At 47.0% G+C, this 20,134-nt stretch overlaps 1 protein-coding gene across 21 annotated transcripts in view; it reads left to right on the forward strand.

The window, feature by feature from the left end:
* The window catches only part of HDAC5 (histone deacetylase 5), a 1,448,645-nt gene that overhangs the window by 787,150 nt on the left and 641,361 nt on the right, over positions 1 to 20,134 (forward strand). For all 21 annotated transcript variants that reach the window (XM_078645209.1, XM_078645212.1, XM_078645222.1 and 18 more), the window contains one exon: positions 11,687 to 11,817. In XM_078645209.1, coding sequence (XP_078501335.1) covers positions 11,687 to 11,817 — 131 coding nt within the window. The remainder of the gene's footprint in view (positions 1 to 11,686; positions 11,818 to 20,134) is intronic.

Genomic DNA, 20,134 nt, shown 5'->3' on the forward strand with positions numbered 1-20,134 from the left:
CGCTCTAAATTTTCACTATCGACCTATGGGACTTTCTCTCTATGCAGACGACATGATCGTTTATGTCCGTGAACCCCACATATACCTATCCCCAATGATCCGTGAATACGGTCTCTTCTCGGGACTTCAAATTAACTGGGAAAAATCCATCATTATTCCCCTGACGCAAATCAACACCTCTCCACAAATAGAATATCCGCTCTTATGGTCGGCTGACCCAGTAAAATACCTCAGGGTGTGGGTTCATCGGGACCCAGATGTGGTCGTTAAAGAAAACTATGGCCGGGCCTACACCACACTGACGGAACAAATTAATAGGTGGGTGGGGATGCCTTTCTCTTTGTCAGATCGCATAGCCCTAATTAAGATGATAGTCCTTCCGAGATTTTTATATTTATTTTGTAATGTTCTGGTTAGACTAACACAACATTTTTTCAAACAGCTTCGATCTCAGCTACTTCAATTGGTATAGGGAAATAAACAGCCCAGACTTAGCTGGCACACTCTTACACAGACATCTGACAAGGGGGGGGTTTCAAGCTCCGGACTTCTACGTGTATTATCTCTGCAGCCAGGCAAAATACGCTCACTTCTGAGTCAAACCAAATGCCTTTCTGCCCCATGTGGCAGTAGAAGAGGGAGATGCTTACCCAGTGCCACTAACAGGTATTCTCACTTACGTCAGACGTCACACGCCCAAACATGAGATAAATACTGTAGACGTCACGGTGAGGGCATGGCAAGAGATAGGGCGGAGAACCGACAGGCTTCCACTATATGCACCTGCTCTGCCGCTGCAAGGGCACACCGCCATTTCGGTAGCGCAGGAATGGGGTCCCATGACGACGCTATGCGAGGTGGGCATAACACTAGTGGGAGACCTACATAGACGGGAAGTATGTGCCCGCTCACGACTTTGATTACGTACAGCATCCCACACCACTTTTTCACGTTACATGCTTCCGATTACGTCAAGCGATAAAGGCCCACTATACCACATTTCCTGACGAACCACAAGCGTCAAATGCGCTGCAGACCGTGATAGTTGTACCTAATCGGGTGAAGTTGATAGCGAAACTATACAAAGCGATACAAGGGGACACGCCTATAGCACCCGATAGAAGCTTGGCTCGCTGGAACACCTTACTGATACCTCCCATCACAGAGGCAGTATGGGAACAAATCTGCACACTGACGGGCAGTTTAACATCCAATAATAATCTTCACATTATACACGTAAAATGTATACATCCGGTTTATTACTACCCCAAAAAACTGTACAAGTTAGGGCTACGCGACTCGGCCTGTTGTAAGAGGTGTGGCCGAGATGCAGCTGACTTTTTGCACCTAGCATGGCAGTGTGGAGTGGTATTTGAATACTGGGAGTGGATAATTGAACTGCTGCACAAGATGACGGACCAGGCACTGCCTTGCACGCCCTTAGAATGTTTACTAAACTACACCCCACAATGCAAATCGTTAGTGGGTCAGTTTGTACGAGTAGCTTTGTTACTGGCCAAAAGGCGTATACTGTTCAAGTGGGATAGCAGATTGACACCAAGTGTAAAATTGTGACTTAAAGATATGGCATACTGTCAGGAACAGCTAGAGCTGTACTCAGAAGAATTACCGAGGTCATCCAGGCCCAAGAACATCTGGGCCCTCCTCAGAGAATACCTCTGGTCCCAAACAGAGCAAACCTCTGTCTATCGTCATTATGCACTGTCTTCCTGCATAAACTTCGGACCTGCCTCCTATGCTATTACCTCAGCAGATTGGACTAGGCTGTGTGGTGTAACAACCCTTCACTGCTCTATTGTGTTTTTTCTTTATGCGGCTCATGTTTGTTAAGATGTATGACCGAGTTCTGTTATCTACCTAAAGTGATGCCATTGCTCTCTATTGATGTGCTATGCATATACTTTGTACTATGTGCGATGCTTCAATAAATAAATTTTAAAAAAATAGTTAAGTACTTAATATCACATTGCTTCATGTAAAAGCAAATTGAACCCTTTGATTTCATCCCATATTACCTCAAGTTCAATCAACCCTTTCTAAAACAGTGCATGACAAATATCAGTAAAGCTGCTTGCACCATAACGTGCCACATCATTAAAATCAAAACCTTTGCCTGCCTCATCTTGCAAGTTCCTGTTGCATTTGCCTAGGCTGTTAAACTTTAAAGTCCCCATAAATGTAAGTCTTTTGATACACCTGCTCTCTCCTTTTTTCTATCAACAGTTGTCCAGTTTAACCTGATTTCACCTGTTTAATGCCCACTATGTTCTCTGTAGATTCCTACCTTTAATTTTGAATCCCTGAAGGCTAGATGTTGTGTCTAAAACTATACTTTGCTATCATATTTCATACGTCTCACATTCTTTGGGTTACTCCTCTCTTTACACATCACAGTAGAACTGAGATTTTAAAAGAAGGCAGTAAATGGTGCACCAGTGGTAAAATGAAAAGCAGTGGAAGACTGATCTTGTATTTTTAGGAACTCTGGAGGCTGTAGTATCTCATCATACTAAAGTGTAAGTAAGGCAGTTGTTTTTCTTTTCTTTTTTCATTTTCTTTTTATCAGTCGGAACCCTTTAAACGTGTCTGTAGGTTGTTTTGATGAAAACCTTTTTCTTTTCTTGTTCCATTTATTCAACATCCAAGATTGGTGTACTATTTTTTAAAAATATGTTTGTTTTAACTTTTTTGCTCATTCATCATGGATTCTCCTCATAATTGGTACTCCCCCTCAAGTGGCAAAACTTCTAAAGCCTGATGACTGTAGGACTGATGTGCACACTCAAGATGACAGGGTTTCACAAATTAGCAGATTTGCTAATGGAAAGTGAGATAGATACACAGATAATGTATGCTATTCCCCATTCCTGTATGTGCACTACTGTATGTGCAGTCTACAAAAGAGCACTCTTCAAACTCCTCACACACGTGTGCAAATCCTTACACAATATAGGCCTACGTACCTTAATAACCGCATAAAAATCCAGAAACCTACCTCTGCTCAGCCGTATTCCTACTCACACATCCTGAGCATATCCAGACCCAAATCAGACTGTTGTGCCTTCTCCTACATCGCTCCTGATGCCTGTAATAACTTGCTCCGGCACATCAGAGCCTCTCACAAGAGATTGGCGATAGAAGACCGATGGTCTTGGGTTGGATGTGTTTCCTACATGGGTGGGAAGCACATTGTTTTTAAATACCCCTCACACACCAAAAGGGCCCTTGGTGTCATGCTTCATCATAGGGGTGTTCACACCCCTCTATGGAACGCGGCGTGCTACTAATCAGCGGGAGCACTGATGGAACCACTATCTGTAGTGTGAGAGGGGGTGAGTGGTAGGGTCAGGAGTGGATAGTGAGTGAGTGTTAAAAAAATACCTAGCATGTGAGGAATAAAAGGAATTTTAATAGGCCTCCGTGCCGGTATTGTTAAAAAGGTGAGGTGGAGGTGTGATGTATTAATGTACAAAACCTCCTGTGTGTGTCAACATGATTTGATTGATAGCGCAAATAGCGTGCTATTTGCACTATCAATCAGGATACTACCTTGTTAGGTAGTATCCTGATTGATAGTGCAAATAGCATGGGGTCCCCACCGTTCTGAAGGCTCATGACTCCTCAGGCTTCTGGATAACAAATTGATACAAAAGTATTACCTTGTCGCAATACAATTGAACATAAAAGGCATATTTTGCAACATTAATTCCTTATTTCTACACATAGTATTTCCTGTGTATAGACAGTATTATACTGTCCATGTGAGTATGGTAGGGATCTGTGTACCCGTCCTGAAGAAGAAACAGCACGCTTCGAAACATGTTTACACACACACAGGAGGTTTTGTACATTAATACATCACACCTCCACCTCACCTTTTTAACCATAACGGCACAGAGGTCTATTATAATTCCTTTTATTCCTCACATGCTAGGTATTTTTTAACACTCACTCACTATCTACTCCTGACCCTACCAATCACACCCCTCTCTCACTACACATAGTGGTTACATCAGTGCTCCGCGCATCCGCTGGTTAGTAGCACGCTGCGTTCCATAGAGAGGCGCGAAGACCCCTATGATGAAGCATGACACCAAGGGCCCTTTTGGTGTGAGGGGTATTTTAAGAACACAAAGTGCTTCCCACCCATGTAGGAAACACATCCAACCCAAGACAGTCTGTCTTATATCGCCAATCCCTTGTGGGTGGATTCCATTTGTTTATTAGTTCTAGCTAGGGGAGGTCGAATCCACTCCATGTGTCCGTCCGGACACACTCTCTCTCTCCACTCCCTCCTTTGGTATTTATGGCATCAGAGCCACCTCGTCAGTTCTTGGATTCCTCAAGAACCTGAAGACCTGGCACGTCACCTAGCCTCGACCTTTGCTTGGCCCATACAGCTCTTTTTCAGCTACAGAATACCTTCCCTGGTGAGTTTTACGCTATATAAATACACATAATGTTATACACAGCACATTAGCGCTAGTTTACCAAAGCTTTTCCCAGCTGCAAATAAACACCCATGTTTCGCGCATATATCATAGTCCAGTTTTTGGCGCAACAGGAGTTGCGCCCAACAGAATTTAAGCCCAATTATGAACAGGGCATATTAAGAATGGCTTCAAGTATGATCAGTTTTTCTCGATTTTCACGCTATTAACAATTATGGTACGTCAAATGAGGTCATACAGGAGGCTGGGGGATAGGGAAGGGATTTTCTCTAGAGATCATACTTAGAAAATGTATCCTCGCAGAAAGATCATACCATGTTAATTTCATCCGCCTCAGTACCAGGCAAGTGCAATCTATGTGTGTCCGCAAAATCGTAGTCACTGCCACTTCTAGTCGATATTGAGGTATTCGCCACCACTAAGTGTCCACGTGAAGTGAAGCTCGTGATGGCCAATGAGCGGCGAAGCTTTTAATTAATGTTAAAAGACAGAACAAGGATTAGAAGGCTGTAGGCCAGCTAAATAATGGTGACATCCTCCTCCATTTCAGCGCTTTCTCTTTTGTAGGCCTGGGTGAAATTTCAATAACGCCAGGAATCAGAGTAATTTTGTGTAGTTCCAGGTTACTCTTTAACATGGAATTACAGATAATGACGTTATTGCACTTGCTCACATAATTGGGAGTAATAAGAAGGACAAAATCCTACCCAAGAGCAGATTTAGTGAGCGGTTGTCAGTCTGCTGTGTGTGCTTTTACTGAGCGTAAAATGCATCCATTTTCCATGTGAGGGTACAGTTTGTGCTAATAAACTAGTGCTAAATGTTGAAAGTACGTTGAGGTAAAATACTACCCCAAATGCACATTTACCTAGTGCGTTGCTATTCATGTTCTGCTGAATTTAGTGCCTTTTCTTAACGCTTAATGCAAAATTACTGTTACTGCATAATTCTGCACAATCTCGCTGAATCTTTGGGTAATTTTGCATGATTTCGCTATATGGAATTACACTAGTTACTCCCACCCCTACTGGTTTTACATAACAATTCTATCCATACTTGGAATGTTTGTGCCAAGTCCACTGCACGAGCACAACTTAGAAATAACACTACGTACCCTTTCTCACTTTTTTTTAGCAATAGTGTACCACGGTGCATCAGTCAAAGAAAATGAGCAGTATAAATTCTGCATACAGAAGTAAGAAGTCTTAGTTTTGTCTCTTTGAATGCCAAAGAAAGCACTGCTGCCAACGCCTCCAGATTTTCTGGCACTTATATGTGCATCCCAGGCTTGTAGACGAGTTCCTCAAACTTTGCATAATATCCATAAATATTCTTCCAACCAAGTTGAAGTCGCTGACCCCCATGGTTGTGTGGAATGAATTTGTTTAGATCATGGCTTTGACATCCTTTTGTAATTCACGAGGGATACAGATTTTTATGCATTTTGTGACCCCTCATGAGTTTGAACGGCCTACAACCTTAGTGTTGCTTACTTTTGTACTAAGAGCATCTCTTCCTCATTCATGTGATTGCTTATTGCCATTTGTATTGTTCCTTTTTAGGTCTCGACTATTCTATCCCGCAGGGATAGATAGGCGAGATTATAGTAGGCAGTTCAAAAACTCTACCAAACTTGCAGATCGCGTACAGTTCATGTGAGCTATGCGCGTGCACACGATCGCCAGCCACGTCACACCACCATTTATCTGTGCCTCGCATCAGACTTCAAAGGCTGCCGCTCCCCCGCCCCTCCAGCCACAGCAATGGCGAGAGCTTGTTTTCCGCTGTCCCTTTGTCCCCCACCTCTCACGTTCTTCTCTTCCTTGTTTCACTCACCCCTTCCCTCACTCGCTTTTTATTGAATACTTGAACTTATTTCCCTCCCGGTGTGCCATGGCCTTCATAGCTCCACCTTTCTCTTTTTTCCCGTCTTTTCGGCTGCAGTTTCTCTTCCATTTCTCTTTCCTCTCCCCCTGTTTCACATCTTTATCTCCCCCTTCCCCCTGCCTTGGCATATTTTTCTTTCTCTCTCGATTCCACCATTTCTCCTACTTTACCCTGCCTCACTCTTTTCACTGTACTTCCCGTCTCACTGTTTTCTTTCTCCCGTTTATCTATTTTCGCCATTTCCATTCTCTTTTCTCTCTCCTTTACCTCTGTCCTATCCTTTTCTCCTGAGTTATCCGGTCTCCCCTCCTCTCACAGCTCTCCCCCTCCCCGCCCTGCACTCGTCTGTTCTCCCCGTGTATCCCCGGTTTCTGTACCTTTGCTCCTGGCGGTCTCTTTTTAAGGTCTCCCCAGGACCTCCTTCCTCCGGAGAGGCTCAGCCCGTACCCCATCACGCCTCTCTCATTGCCACCCCGCAGAACTGCCGCCCCCCGGGCCACAGAGCTCTGCCCGTCCCGTCCTGCCCTCCCATCCCAAGGGCCTGCATTAACACTCCTGACACTGGTAACTCTTGCTATTAGAAGTACACGTGCGGCCTCTTAGCTTCGTAAAGCAATTCAGTGTCAGCAGGGCATCGCTGTTACAGGACCCTTTCATCCTTTAGTCAGTTACAGTTAAAATAATGTATGAAATGTTACATCTGGCTTTTACTTCTTGTCTATTTTTGTATAGCGTCTAGTGGAATGCAAAGCCCCAAATGAGCCGCTTGGCGAGGAGCCGCCAGTATTTGCATGTTTGTATAGTGCCACATACAGCTCATAACTTTCTCTCCCCCTTCCCCCTGCCTTGGCATCTCTTTTTCTCTCTCGATTCCACCATTTCTCCTACTTTACCCTGCCATACTTTTTTTCACTCTACTTTCCGTCTCACTGTTTTCTTTCTCCCGTTTATCTATTTTTGCCATTTCCATTCTCTTCTTCTCTCTGCCCCTTACCTCTGTTCTATCCTCTTTCTCCCGAGTTATCCGGTCTCCCCTCCTCTCACCACTCTCCACCTCCCCGCCCTGCACTCTTCTGTTCTCTACGTGTCTCCCCGGTTTCTCTACCTTTGCTCCTGGCGGTCTCTTTTTAAGGTCTCCCCTTGACGTTCTTCCTCCGGAGAGGCTCAGCCCGTACCCCATCACGCCTCTCTCATTGCAACCCCGCAGAGCTGCCGCCCCCCGGGCCACAGAGCTTTGCCGGACCTGCGCATTAACACCCCTGACACTGGTAACTCTTGCCATTAGAAGTACAATGGGGCACTTGGCGAGGAGCCGCCAGTATTTGCATGTTTGTATAGTGCCACGTACAGCTCATGACTTTCTAAAAAGGTGCTTGAACAGCCCCCATATTTCAGTTCTTGTTTCTTGAGAGAATGACCCACAGCCCCACACACACAGCCCCCCCACACTCCCCGCCCCCCCCACGTGCACATCGCACACCACCATTTGTCTGTGTCTCGGCATCAGACTTCAAACCACCAGCCACTTCATGCGCGCCCCACTCCCCCTACCCCTCCCACAAAGCAAGACATTTCCCACCAGCCACTTCACGCGCTCCGCAGGTCATAAACAGGCCATCGTGTGTAGCTTTCTTTCCACTAAAGTCCTGCACCCCTCGCCTTGAGCGCTCCATGTTGCTCCCCTCAACCCATTTGCTCTCTCTTCTTTGTGTGCTGCATCTTATTCCACTCGCCTAGACATGTTCTCTACTGCTCCTTCCTCCTGCCCAGTGCTTCTTCGTCCTTGGCTTTCTTTAGATTTTTCAAAAATTCTTCTCCCCAACCTCTGGCCTGTTGCTCTGCTGCACGTTCCTCTCCACGCCTGCTCATCATAAGGGGAAGTAACAGGAGGCAATCCATCCGTCAACAGACCTCATCTGCTAGCAGCCACGAGTACTACACATTTAGGGAATGTAGCTATCTCGTTCTTTTTATGCAACTTCATGGATTCCACATTTTACATGCTTGTATTTTTCGCTCTGTTTACTGTTGTTTCGACTAATGTTCACCCATTCACTTCTGTTTTTTCTTGAGAGAATGACCCACAACCCCACACACACACAACCCCTCCCCCACCCCTGCCACACACACCCCCACCCCCCCCCCACACACACACCTCACACACACAACCCACCCCCCCACACCCCCACCCCACACACCCCCACACACACACCCCACACACCCCCACCCCCCCCCCACCCCCACCCCCCACACACAGCCCCACCCCCACACCGCCACACACACCCCCACACACACCGCCACACACACCCCCACACACACCCCCACACACCCCCCACACACCCCCCACACACCCCCCACACACCCCCCACACCCCCCCACACACAACCCCCACACACACCCCCCACACCCCCCACACACCCCCCACACCCCCCACACACCCCACACACACACCCCACATACACCCCCACATACACACCCCACACACACAACCCCCACATAATTACACTGCACGCAATGCAACATACACTCCAAATACCACTCAGTGCCACATAATTATATGCTACATAATTGCACTGCACTCAATGCAACATTCACTCCAAATACCACTCAGTGCCACATAATTAAACGCCACATAATTACACTGCACTCAATGTAACATACACTCCAAATACCACTCAGTGCCACATAATTACACGCCACATAATTACACTACACTCAACGCAACATACACTCCAAACACCACTCAGTGCCACATAATTACACTCCATATATTTACACTGCACTCAATGCAACATACACTCCAAATACCACTCAGTGCCACCTAATTACACAGCACATAATTACACTGCACTCAATGCAACATACACTCCAAATACCATTCAGTGGCACATAATTACACGCCAAATAATTACACTGCACTCAATGCAACATACAATCCAAATACCACTCAGTGCCACATAATTACACGCCACATAATTACACTGCACTCAGTGCAACATACACTCCACACAATACCACTCTGCCACATATTTATATGCTACATAATTACACTGCGCTCAATGCAAAATACACTCCAAATACCACTCAGTGCCACCTAATTACACGCCACATAATTACACTGCACTCAACGCAACATACACTCCAAATACCACTCAGTGCCACATATTTACACGCCACATAATTACACTGAACTCAATGCAACATACACTCCAAATACCACTCAGTGCCACATAATTACACGCCACATAATTACACTGCACTCAATGCAACATACACTCCAAATACCTCTCGGTGCCACCTAATAACACAGCACATAATTACACTGCACTCAATGCAACATACACTCCAAATACCACTCAGTGCCTATGTATCGCCCTCCCTCTATCGCATCACCACAGTATCACTCGGCACCACCACAGCATCACTCAGGGGCACCACAACATCACTATGCGCTACCACAGCATCAGTGAACGCCGCAGCATCACTCGTCGCCACCAAAATATCACTCAGCGCCACCACAGCATCAATCGGTGCAACCATTCAACAACTGGTTCAAATATGTTCTCTCAATGTTTCAAGCTGTATTACAAATGTCACAAAAAGATGTTAATATTTCACCTCTGTTCCTGGATTTTCGTCACAATAAAATACAATGAACAGAATCTTCACAAAAGTTATTTACAAAAGTTTAAGCTATTGTCATTATCAATTACAATAACTTTTATTTAAGTATTAATTATTAAAACACCTTAAAGCTATTGCTATTTGTAATATCAATACATCTAAGTCACGTAAATACAACACATATTGCATTACAAATGCTATAGGTGTCACATTTGCAAAAGTTAAAACTATTGGCATTGTAAATGAAAAAGCTATTAAATTCACTTTTTTCAAAACCAACACATAAATAAAAAATGTGTCATTTACAATACCAATAGCTCAAACTTTCCTAATGGGAGACCTATTGCATTGCAAATGCTTGTTATAAGGCAGCTACAAGCTAAATTTTACTCCATTGTCTGTGGCAAGATCTGTTGGTCCTGTTTCACTTGCAAAAATGCCATTTAAAAATTCAGTTGTTGCTTTGGTAGTAATGTCTGCTTGAATTTCAGATCTATCCATCTGCTTTTATAGTTGACAAAAACTGCTGCATATTTCATGTTGGTTGATAAACTTCACTGGACCAATGAAGTCTAAACCCATCTTCCCCCTTGCCTCCTCTGGTGACTTTGATGTCATCATTTATATAATCTGTATGATTAGTGTCTTTTCATTACCGCTGCAGTCACAGCAATTGTTTTCTGTCCATTTGTCCACGCCATTGTCAAGCCCTAGCCACCTAAATGTCTTTTAGTCTGCTCTTTGTCAAGGTCTTGCCCTTGGTGTGCTGTAGCTAGCAATCTCTTTTGTACATTCCTTGGACAATGCCAGTCTCACCCACACAAAAGCATACTGTAATGTATTGAAAACTTTTATTTTATTTTCAAGTATGGTCTCAAGAATTGCTTTGTTTTCTTTTTTGTATTCCAATCTTTTTCCGCTCTGTCACCACTCCTCAAACTCTATGTGGATCCGCATTTGAGGCTTCCCATCAAGTCGGACCTTCTCACACAGAACCATAGAGAAACCTGACCCACGGACACTTAACCTTGCCATTTGGCTCCCCATGTCTTCGAGTTTGGTTATCTTAACTGTCCTCCAGAATGCATTCTTGAGGAGCACGCAGACCCACTACACGGGCCTGCCTGGCTGCAAAATGGAAAAGATTTGCTCACTACTACCCCTCGCAACACATTGACTCTTTAGAAGCCAGTGTCCAGGACATTGTCTGCTACCTTACAGACCTGTGGCCTAGCATTCACTTCCATCAAACACCACTTCGCGGCAGTTAAGCCTACCACATCCACACATACTCACTGTTATGGGAAGTTTTGTAATAATCTAATAATGCCTCCTTACCTCATGCTGTCATTGCAATTACCAAAACATCATTCTCAATTCAACCAGTTGACACTTGGGTACCCCAATCAAATGAAATTAATAAAGTCCTTTTCCATACACATAATGCAGTATGAGATCTCATAGCCTTGTCAGAGATGAATTGTTACTAATCATTACATTGGACAGACTCTTCTTTTTTAGCCAAATATAATGACAATAGATCTCAGATCGCTATGTCTTGGTCAGTTAGAATGAGAGTTCCGGATGTGCCTCAGGGCCTTACAGATGTTAGAAGTGCTCAATACAATTACTGGTAACCTAACATAAGATCAAGAAGCATTTCTAGGTTTCTCCATTGAATGTGTTTTTTTTCTCTTTTACAGGGGAGTGCACCATACCTCATTGGACCAGAGTTCCCCTCCTCAAGCAGGATCTCCAGGAACACCACCATCCTACAAACTGCCTGTGCTTGGCACCTATGACAGTCGAGATGATTTTCCTCTGCGCAAAACAGGTGAAGGAGAGTAATTAGTAATGTCTGCCTGCTACAATTGATTGCTCTTATTGCACTTGAGTATCTTTTCTTCAAGTGTCAATAGTGAGCCAATTATCTATTGTGCTTTCTACAGATTCATCTTTCGTTCACTAGTAGCCACAAAAACAAAGTAACATGTTACAGCAAACCAGAAAATCTGATACTGATAATGGAGTAAAATAAGGTAGGGCAGAGTAACATACTTCTGGTAGAGTTGTAGAAAGAGCTGATACAACGAATTCTGCATCATGATAGCATTATTATATGTCTCCGCTTGTGTACTTTATATTCTTGATTTTGCCCTTAATGCTCTTAAAAGAAAAAAGGCTGTAAATGCAAGGAACTTGGACCAGAAGAGCAATACAGCGTAAAACCGGAGGAGGAACACTGATTTCTTAAGGACATGAGCAGCTCCCCTCGTATATATGTATGTGATGTATGTAACATATTTATAAAGCATGAGCCTAGATGTAAGGCAACTGAACACTGTATGGGAAGGTGTGTTGGTATACCCCCGGGAAACGAAAGTGCAACTTACATATAGCTGGTATATTCTCCAAAGAACATCTATAAGATGGGCATGGTAACCACTATGTGCACATTACACAAAACTAGAAGTTAAAACATCATTTTATCATTTGGCCCTTGTGTGCAGAAACTGATTGGCCATTAAGCTATTTTACATATATTTGCTTTAGCTCTATATTTTTGATCATCTGCTTTTTTTCATTGAGTTTGTCCATCAAGAAGTCTTTTTATGTTGTAATGTAATGTAATGTAAGCACACATTTATATAGCGCTACTATCGCTCCAAAGAGCATCTTGGCGCTCCGTACCCAACTCTGCTGAATAGGTTGGTGGACAAAAGGCAATTTTCCGCAGCACAGCCTTACACTAATGCTCTACAGGTCGCATCGGAGAGTATGTCTTCAGAGATTTCCTAAAGTCACTCTCCTTAACTATCCGCCGAAGCTGAGCTGGCAATTTATTCCAGGCTCTTGATCCTAGCACAAAAAGAGATTTCCCCCCTTTAGTGGCCAGTCTGAATCTGGGGATCACCAAAAGATTTTGATTGGCAGACCTCAAGCAGCGTACTGGCCCATAGCGTTTAAAGCCATTCAGCAGATATCTCGGACCTTGAGACTGAAAGGCTCTAAAGGTGATGACAAGAACCTTGAATAGAACACGCTTATGGATGGGCAGCCAGTGTAAGATCTTGAGCGCCGCCGAGGCAGATGACCATCTCGGCCAACGAAGTACCAAGCGAGCAGCAGCGTGCTGTACCATCTGCAGCCTATGCAGCACTGTTTTATTGGTGCCTGCATAAAGACTGTTGCAGTAGTCCAGTCTAGATGTTATAAGAGCCACTGCAACAGTCTTTCTGGCTGCCAGAGGAAGGAGATCAAAAAACTTCCTTAATGATCTAATAATCTGAAAACATGAGCCAGCTACGCCCACTGCTTGCTGTTTAAATGAAAGTTGGTCGTCGAATTTGATCCCAAGATTTCGAGCAGAAGTGATAGTATTAGGGGGAGCTTCTGCATCCTTGGGCCACCATTGTTTAGGGGAGAACAGGTTTTGGGGTCCGAAAGGTAATATTTCTGTCTTCCCCGAGTTACATTTGAGGTGATTGTTATTCATCCACTCAAATGTAGCCTTGAGACAGTTCCTCAAATGTTCTTCGCCCCCCGGCAGCTCCCTATCCAGCACTAAGATCAGCTGGGTATCGTCAGCGTACGATATAGCTGCAATCTGATAAGACGCAATCAGCTCGATCAAGGGGACCATATATAGATTAAAAAGAACAGGACTCAGACTCGCGCCCTGTGGGACCCCTGAGCTGACAACCTTTTCCTCAGATTTGCAATCACCTAGTACAATTACCTGACGTCTCTGAGAAAGGAAATTAATGAGCCATGCCAGCACCATTCCTCCTATCCCAGCGTTTTCCAGACGGTCAATCAAGATAGAATGTGCGACCGTATCGAAGGCCGCCGATAGGTCGAGTAAAATCAAGACGGCCTTCTTCCCCTGGTCCAGTGCCATTTGTAGAGTCTCTGCTGAAAACAAAAGAGCGGACTCAGTCGAGTGTTTGGACCGAAATCCCGATTGATTGGAGTGCAGGATGTCATTCTCCTCCAAAAAACTCGTAAGTTGATGGTTAACGAATTTCTCCGTCAGTTTAAACACTGCCGGGAGTAGGGAAATGGGACGCAGGTTAGACAGAGTAGTTGGGTCTGGCAAGGCTTTTTTCTGCAGTGGCATAACTGCTACACATTTCCAGTCTCCTGGGATTGCTGCTGTGGCCAGCGAAGAATTGATGATACTATTAATGGTTGGGGTTTAACTCCTCAACCAAGGTTCGCAGGACCACAGGCGGGCAAGGATCAAAGGGGGACCCAGATTTTATAGCCAAGATAGCCTGATGTGAGCCCTCCAGAGAGATATGCGTAAATGAATCCAAGCGGGAGGTGTTGGCTGTCATAACGTCTGTCCTCATTATTTCCGGAGTAGGCGAGATGGAAGGTACAGATGGAAAATCCTTAGCAATATCATAGATTTTCTTTTCAAAAAAGTTAGCTATTGTGTTACAAAGCGAGGGGGAAGATGGGAGCTCCTGAGAGAGTGCGGTGGGGTTGGTAAAACTCTTAACTATCTTAAAAATCTCCTTCTGTCCCTTATCCGAAGAAGAGATAGCCTCTGAGTAGAAGGTTTTTTTTGCCAGCTTAATTGCGGCGTGGTAGTTCTTACGTGCCGATTTATAAAAATCGCGAGCAGCTGGCTCATAATTCCTTCGCCACCTACGCTCCAAAGATCTTACTGCACCCAGTTCGGTTTTTAAAGCTAATGTAAACCATGGGGCGCTCTTTTTATTTGTGGGGCCACGTAAGTTTCTTTGCTTCTTCCTCACGGCCAAAGACGATCCAAATGTTGCTAACCATTCACAATATTGCTGGTTATCTATTAAAGTGCAACCTGTTAGAACAGGTTTACTGGCACTCAACTTCTGCAGAAGATCAGGCCGTGAGAGAGCAGCTATCCAGTCTGGCTTACAACTAACAGAGTTCGAATTTACATTTGGCACTAACACCTTCTGATTCACCCGAAAATGAAATGGAATAAGTTTGTGGTCTGACCAAGTTAGAATATGTGGAGCTTTTACTGACAAGCCATCATCATTAGAGCAAATACAGTCCAGAACATGGCCTGCTGAATGGGTGGGTTCTAAGGTCAACAGGTTAAGGCCGAGTATATCAATGATATCCATAAACTCACAGGTACCTGGTTCCTTGGGGGTGTTGTCTTGATGTCACATTTTTATCCCCTCAACTTTCCTTCATTTAATGTAGACTGTGACAGCTTGCCTTCACCTCTTGCGACCTTACCATGGTGCTCACACACACTTTGTGTAACGTGTGTACCATACTCCAGTGACATATTATTTTTGTTAAAAAATATCCAGAACTGTGAAAGACTGCAAAGATGTCCGGTAGCGTGGACCAGTGGGGGGTCCAAAAGCTTTTCGTTTCTGAAGTTTGCTGATGTCTCCTGATCTGCCTAGGGAAAGAGGCCACTCACTTGCTGCCCCAATTACTGGCCCTCGAGGGGGACACTGTAAAACATGGCATCTGGAAATTATACCAGACCCAGTTGCATCAAGGTTTTGGAGATTGAGGATAGGAGGATAGCATCACCAGGCACTTTATCACTTTGTCTCATTTATCTGTAAGAAACAGGTTAGTGTTAGATTCCTTACCTTAGAAAATCCCTAGGCATCAGACTGGATCCCGAAATATTTTTTATCAGCTGTACCCTTGCGTGTCGGTAGGCGGCGTCTGCGGCTCCATGTCCAGCTTGGTGATCGCCGGGATGACGTTGTCTGAGTACTTAGATGCCGCCCTCGGGCGCTGACTACAGTTCTTCTTTTTTCTGCACCAGCAAGCGCAGGTCCGGGAAGGGCTAGTACCCTAGTAATTTTTTGACTAACTTTTTGACCTATTTTGGCTATTCTTTTCGAGTCAGTTTTGACTCCTGGTGCCGGTAGGGATGCCTGGATTCAAGCCATGCGACGCCTGTCATTGCCCGATGTCGGTGACCGACCCCCACTGCCGGTGTCTCTACTGCCTCGGGGCCGACAAGTCGTGCCCCACTGCCGGGCCTTAACCTCAAAGGCTAGGCGGGAGCGGTCCCGCAAGTTCCTCAAGATCCGGCAGTCATCTCCGCCCCGCACGAGGTGGAAGTCAAGGGTCCGTTTGTGGAGCCGCAGCCATTGACACTCGTCGAGCCACCATCACCACTCTTCGGGCACGAAGTCCTCCGGTAAGTCGAGGAAGAAGTCGTTGAAGAGGCGACATCGCTCTTCTGACTTCCCTCACCTGTCGCGCGACTCGGCTGAGGCCACCTGCGCGGCTCCGCATCCAGTCCCATGCCCTCCGGTCCCTGGACTGCATGTGACGCCGGAGGAGATACGTGAGTTCCTCGTGGCCATGAGTACTCACTTCCCTCCGTCGAGGCCTGCCGGCGCGCCTTTGGGCCTGCAGTCCCGACTTCGGGCCCTATCGGGCCGGCGGCTTCGGTACCGTCATCGTCTTCGACGCCGCAGGGCCCCGGGCAATCAAGGCCTGGATCCCGGTCGACGCCAGTTGACCTTACGACTCCTCCACTGGCGCCGACCCCGATGGTGTCACTCCAGGCGCCGTCTTTGGACGCCGCCGCGCCCCGGTTTCAGCCCCGGTCCGGGTCCGGCGTCATAGCGGCACCGTCTCCAGCGTCGGTTGGTGAGCAATTTACCTATGACCCGGCTCCGCCATTTCTGCCTGTTTATCAGGACACGGATGAATGGGAGGACTGGGAGGGGTCTGAGGACCCTCTGGCACAACAGTGCCACTTAAGTCAGGACTGGGCAGATGAGCTGGGGGAGGCCAGTGGTCTGGATACATTGCCTGACACTGGATTCATCTCTCCTCCCTCTGTGGCTACGGAGGCGGGTGCTACCTATGGTGTGGTGTTGCGCAGGGTAGCAAAGGCTTTGGCTCTTGAGCTCACTGCTGCGGCAGTGAGGACTAATCTCCTCACCGAGGTGCTTCAACCGCCAGTAAGCTCTTCAGAGCCTATGCTGCCGTTCAGTGAAGCCCTCACGGACGTTCTGATGGGCACTTGGTCCAAGCCCTCCACAGTGCCCCCTGTGGAGCGGAACCTGGCCCACGCCACCGCCCGGCTCCGAGCGACCCCAGCTTTCTGTCCGTTCACCCTACCCCTGAGAGCCTGTTGATCCAGGCCTCTACGCCCCAGACCACGTTCCCGACTGCTCCTCCAGATCGGGAATTCAAAAGGTTTGACCAGTTTGGAAAGAAACTGTTCTACTCACTGAGTTTGGAGTTGCGGTCTATCAACACCGCTTGACTTTTGGGCAGTTAAACCCACTCCTTGTGGGACACAGTTGCGGACGTGCTGCCCCAGTGTCCCGAGGAGGCCCAGGCACGGCTTGCCCAAGCACTTGCTATGGGGCAGGATGCAGAACTTAATTTAGTCAGATGTGGACTAGATACCACGGACTCGCTGGGCAGAGCGATTTCCACGACGGTGGCGAACAGTCGCCACGCCTGGCTGAGGTCCGCCAATTTTTCAGGGGATGTCCAGTCCACGCTCATGGACATGCCCTTCGATGGCGGTCGCCTTTTTGGCGACAAAGCAGATAGTGCGCTTGAGCGTTTCAAGGACTCCAGGGCTACGGCCTAGTCCTTGGGCCTGTCGGGCCAGCGCCAGCAGACTTCTGCTTTTCGCCCCTTTCGTGGCCAAGGAAGGGGCGCCCCCACACGTTCGTCCAGCCACAGGCCGTAGAACCAACCTCAGCGTGGACGTGGGAACCGTCGTGGCGGTGCAGGGGGGGACAGAGGCCTGGTCTGTCCACATCCACTCCTGCAGTATCTGCCTCAAAACCTTCCTAGTCCGAGCTTTCAGGCCCATTTGACGCCAGTGGGGGGGCAGGGTCTGCCATCACCTCCTCCACTGGCGAACCATCACTTCTGACAGGTGGCTGCTGCAAATCGTCCGAAGGGGCTACTCCCCCCCTTCGAGGCGACCCCTCCAGCCATGCCACCGCAGTACCACCGCATGTCGAGGGATCACTGGCAACTTCTGCAGGAGGAAGTTATGGCCCTCTTGGCCGAGGGGTACCAAAGCAAGGGAAAGATACCTGCCCGTTAGGTTCCAAACGGCCTAAAATAAGGTCCAGTTATATTTATTAGCCTTAAACCACAAAAAGAAATCCTTGAACTACCAAAGTAGAAATATAAAAAAGTTTGTTTTTTTATTTTTTTATAGGGCAATATATTTCCAAGTCATAAACATGATTCATTACAAATAGTTCATAGCACTTCAATACAGGCGATTAAATCAGATATAGATAAACAGAAGAGAACATATTCTCTCTATAGCCCACACACACAACCACACTTTCAAATCAGCAGACATACACATGCATACTTATCACATGCGAACTAGTGAAACATATGCATCCATATATCACTCCGCAGAGATGTTTAAGATACGCGATCAATAAGGAACAGTTGGAGTATTATCCAAATCTTTCACTTGATCCTCAGATGGTACAGACGCCAACGCGTGTTTCGGTGTTGAGCCCCAGCCGGGGCTGCACCGTCATCAGGGCGGGAGTGGGTATGGGGGCACAGGGTAGAGGATCGTCTCTCCTCTGCAGTCCGAATGGTTAATACATCGGTAGGGCGGACCTCAGAAGGAATCACTCGCACTCATGTGAGGGGGTTCTTTTTCCCAGTATAAGCCAGATAGATTCCTCCACGAGAATAGTCTGGGGTTTCAATGTTGTTATGTTTTCAAAAGCACTCGGATGTTTCACACATAGTTTTAGGGGATTGCTTCTGACGGTGGCTTAATGCGAATGATCGTAGCTCGAGGATGGTGATCCAATAACGTTTCTCAGATATCCCCCGGCATGCGATGCGTTCACGTTCCTGGAGCGGCTGCCAAGGAAACCATCGAGCGCATTTCTGGGCCAGAAGTAGGACGTGGTTGCTATTCCCACTACTTTCTGGTACCCAAGAAGGCCAAAGGAGGCCTACGCCCTATCTTGGACCTCCGGAGCGTCAACGGCTTCCTCCAGAAGGAGAAGTTCAAGATGCTGACTTTATCTCAGGTCCTTGCTGCCCTCGACCCTGGAGACTGGATGGTAGCGTTGGACTTGCAGGACGCATATTTCCATATCCCCGTCCTGCCGGGGGCTACCTGTGGTTCATGGTACTTTCAGTTTACCGTGCTCCCCTTCTGCCTCACCAGTGCCCCTCGGGTGTTCAAGAAAGTGATGGCGGTGGTCGCAGCTCATCTGCGCAGATCAGGGATTCCAGTCTTCCCATATCTCGATGACTGGTTGTTGAAGGCGGGCTCGCCCCAGACAGACGTCTCCCACCTCCAGACTACGGCCGACCTTCTGTATTTGCTGGGGTTCTCCATCAACGTGCCGAAGTCGCACCTGATTCCCTCTCCAAAGCTCCTATTCATTGGAGCGGTTCTGGACTCGCAGTCCGGGTTTATCCTCCCGAGCAGCGGGTTCGGGATATTCAGGCTCGGATTCCGATCTTTCACCCTTTATCCCGAGTTTCGGAAAGGTTGACGCTGCGGCTCCTGGGGCTGATAGCCTCCTGCATCCTACTGGTGCATCACGTCAGGTGGCGGATGCGGGCTCTGCAGTGGGACTTGAAGTTTCAGTGGGCACAGCATCCGTGCAACCTATCCGACCACGTCCTGATCTTGGAGTGCACTGCGAGAGAGTTGCAGTAGTGGTTCACGGACCGCGATTGGGTCAGCGGCACATCCCTCTCCCTTCCCCAACCGAAGCACGTAGTGGTGACGGATGCGTCCCTCCTGGGATGGGGGGCCGAATGGGAAAGGCAGAGATCAGAGGCCTCTGGTCTCCGGCGGACTCCCGGCTCCATATCAACCTTCTGGAGCTGCGGACGATCCGACTTGCACTGAAGGCATTCCTTCCCCCTGTCCGGGGAAGTGTAGTGCAGGTGTTCACAGACAACACCACCGCCATGTGGTACTGCAAAAAACAGGGCGGGGTGGGGTCGTGGACTTTGTCAGGAGGCTCTGCGCCTCTGGACATGACTGGAATACCCTCAGCTGTTTACCAATCAGAGGATGGCTGGCCCGGCTGAGCATACCATAAAACCCATAGGCATAGACTCTTGCCAAGTGAAGAGAGTTCAATAACAAAGAATGACAAGTGCAGCGCTAAACAATACGAAAAGGGTGTATT

This window comes from Lissotriton helveticus, chromosome 5_1 (assembly GCF_964261635.1).
Source record: "Lissotriton helveticus chromosome 5_1, aLisHel1.1, whole genome shotgun sequence".
In the NCBI taxonomy this organism is placed as follows: domain Eukaryota; kingdom Metazoa; phylum Chordata; class Amphibia; order Caudata; family Salamandridae; genus Lissotriton; species Lissotriton helveticus.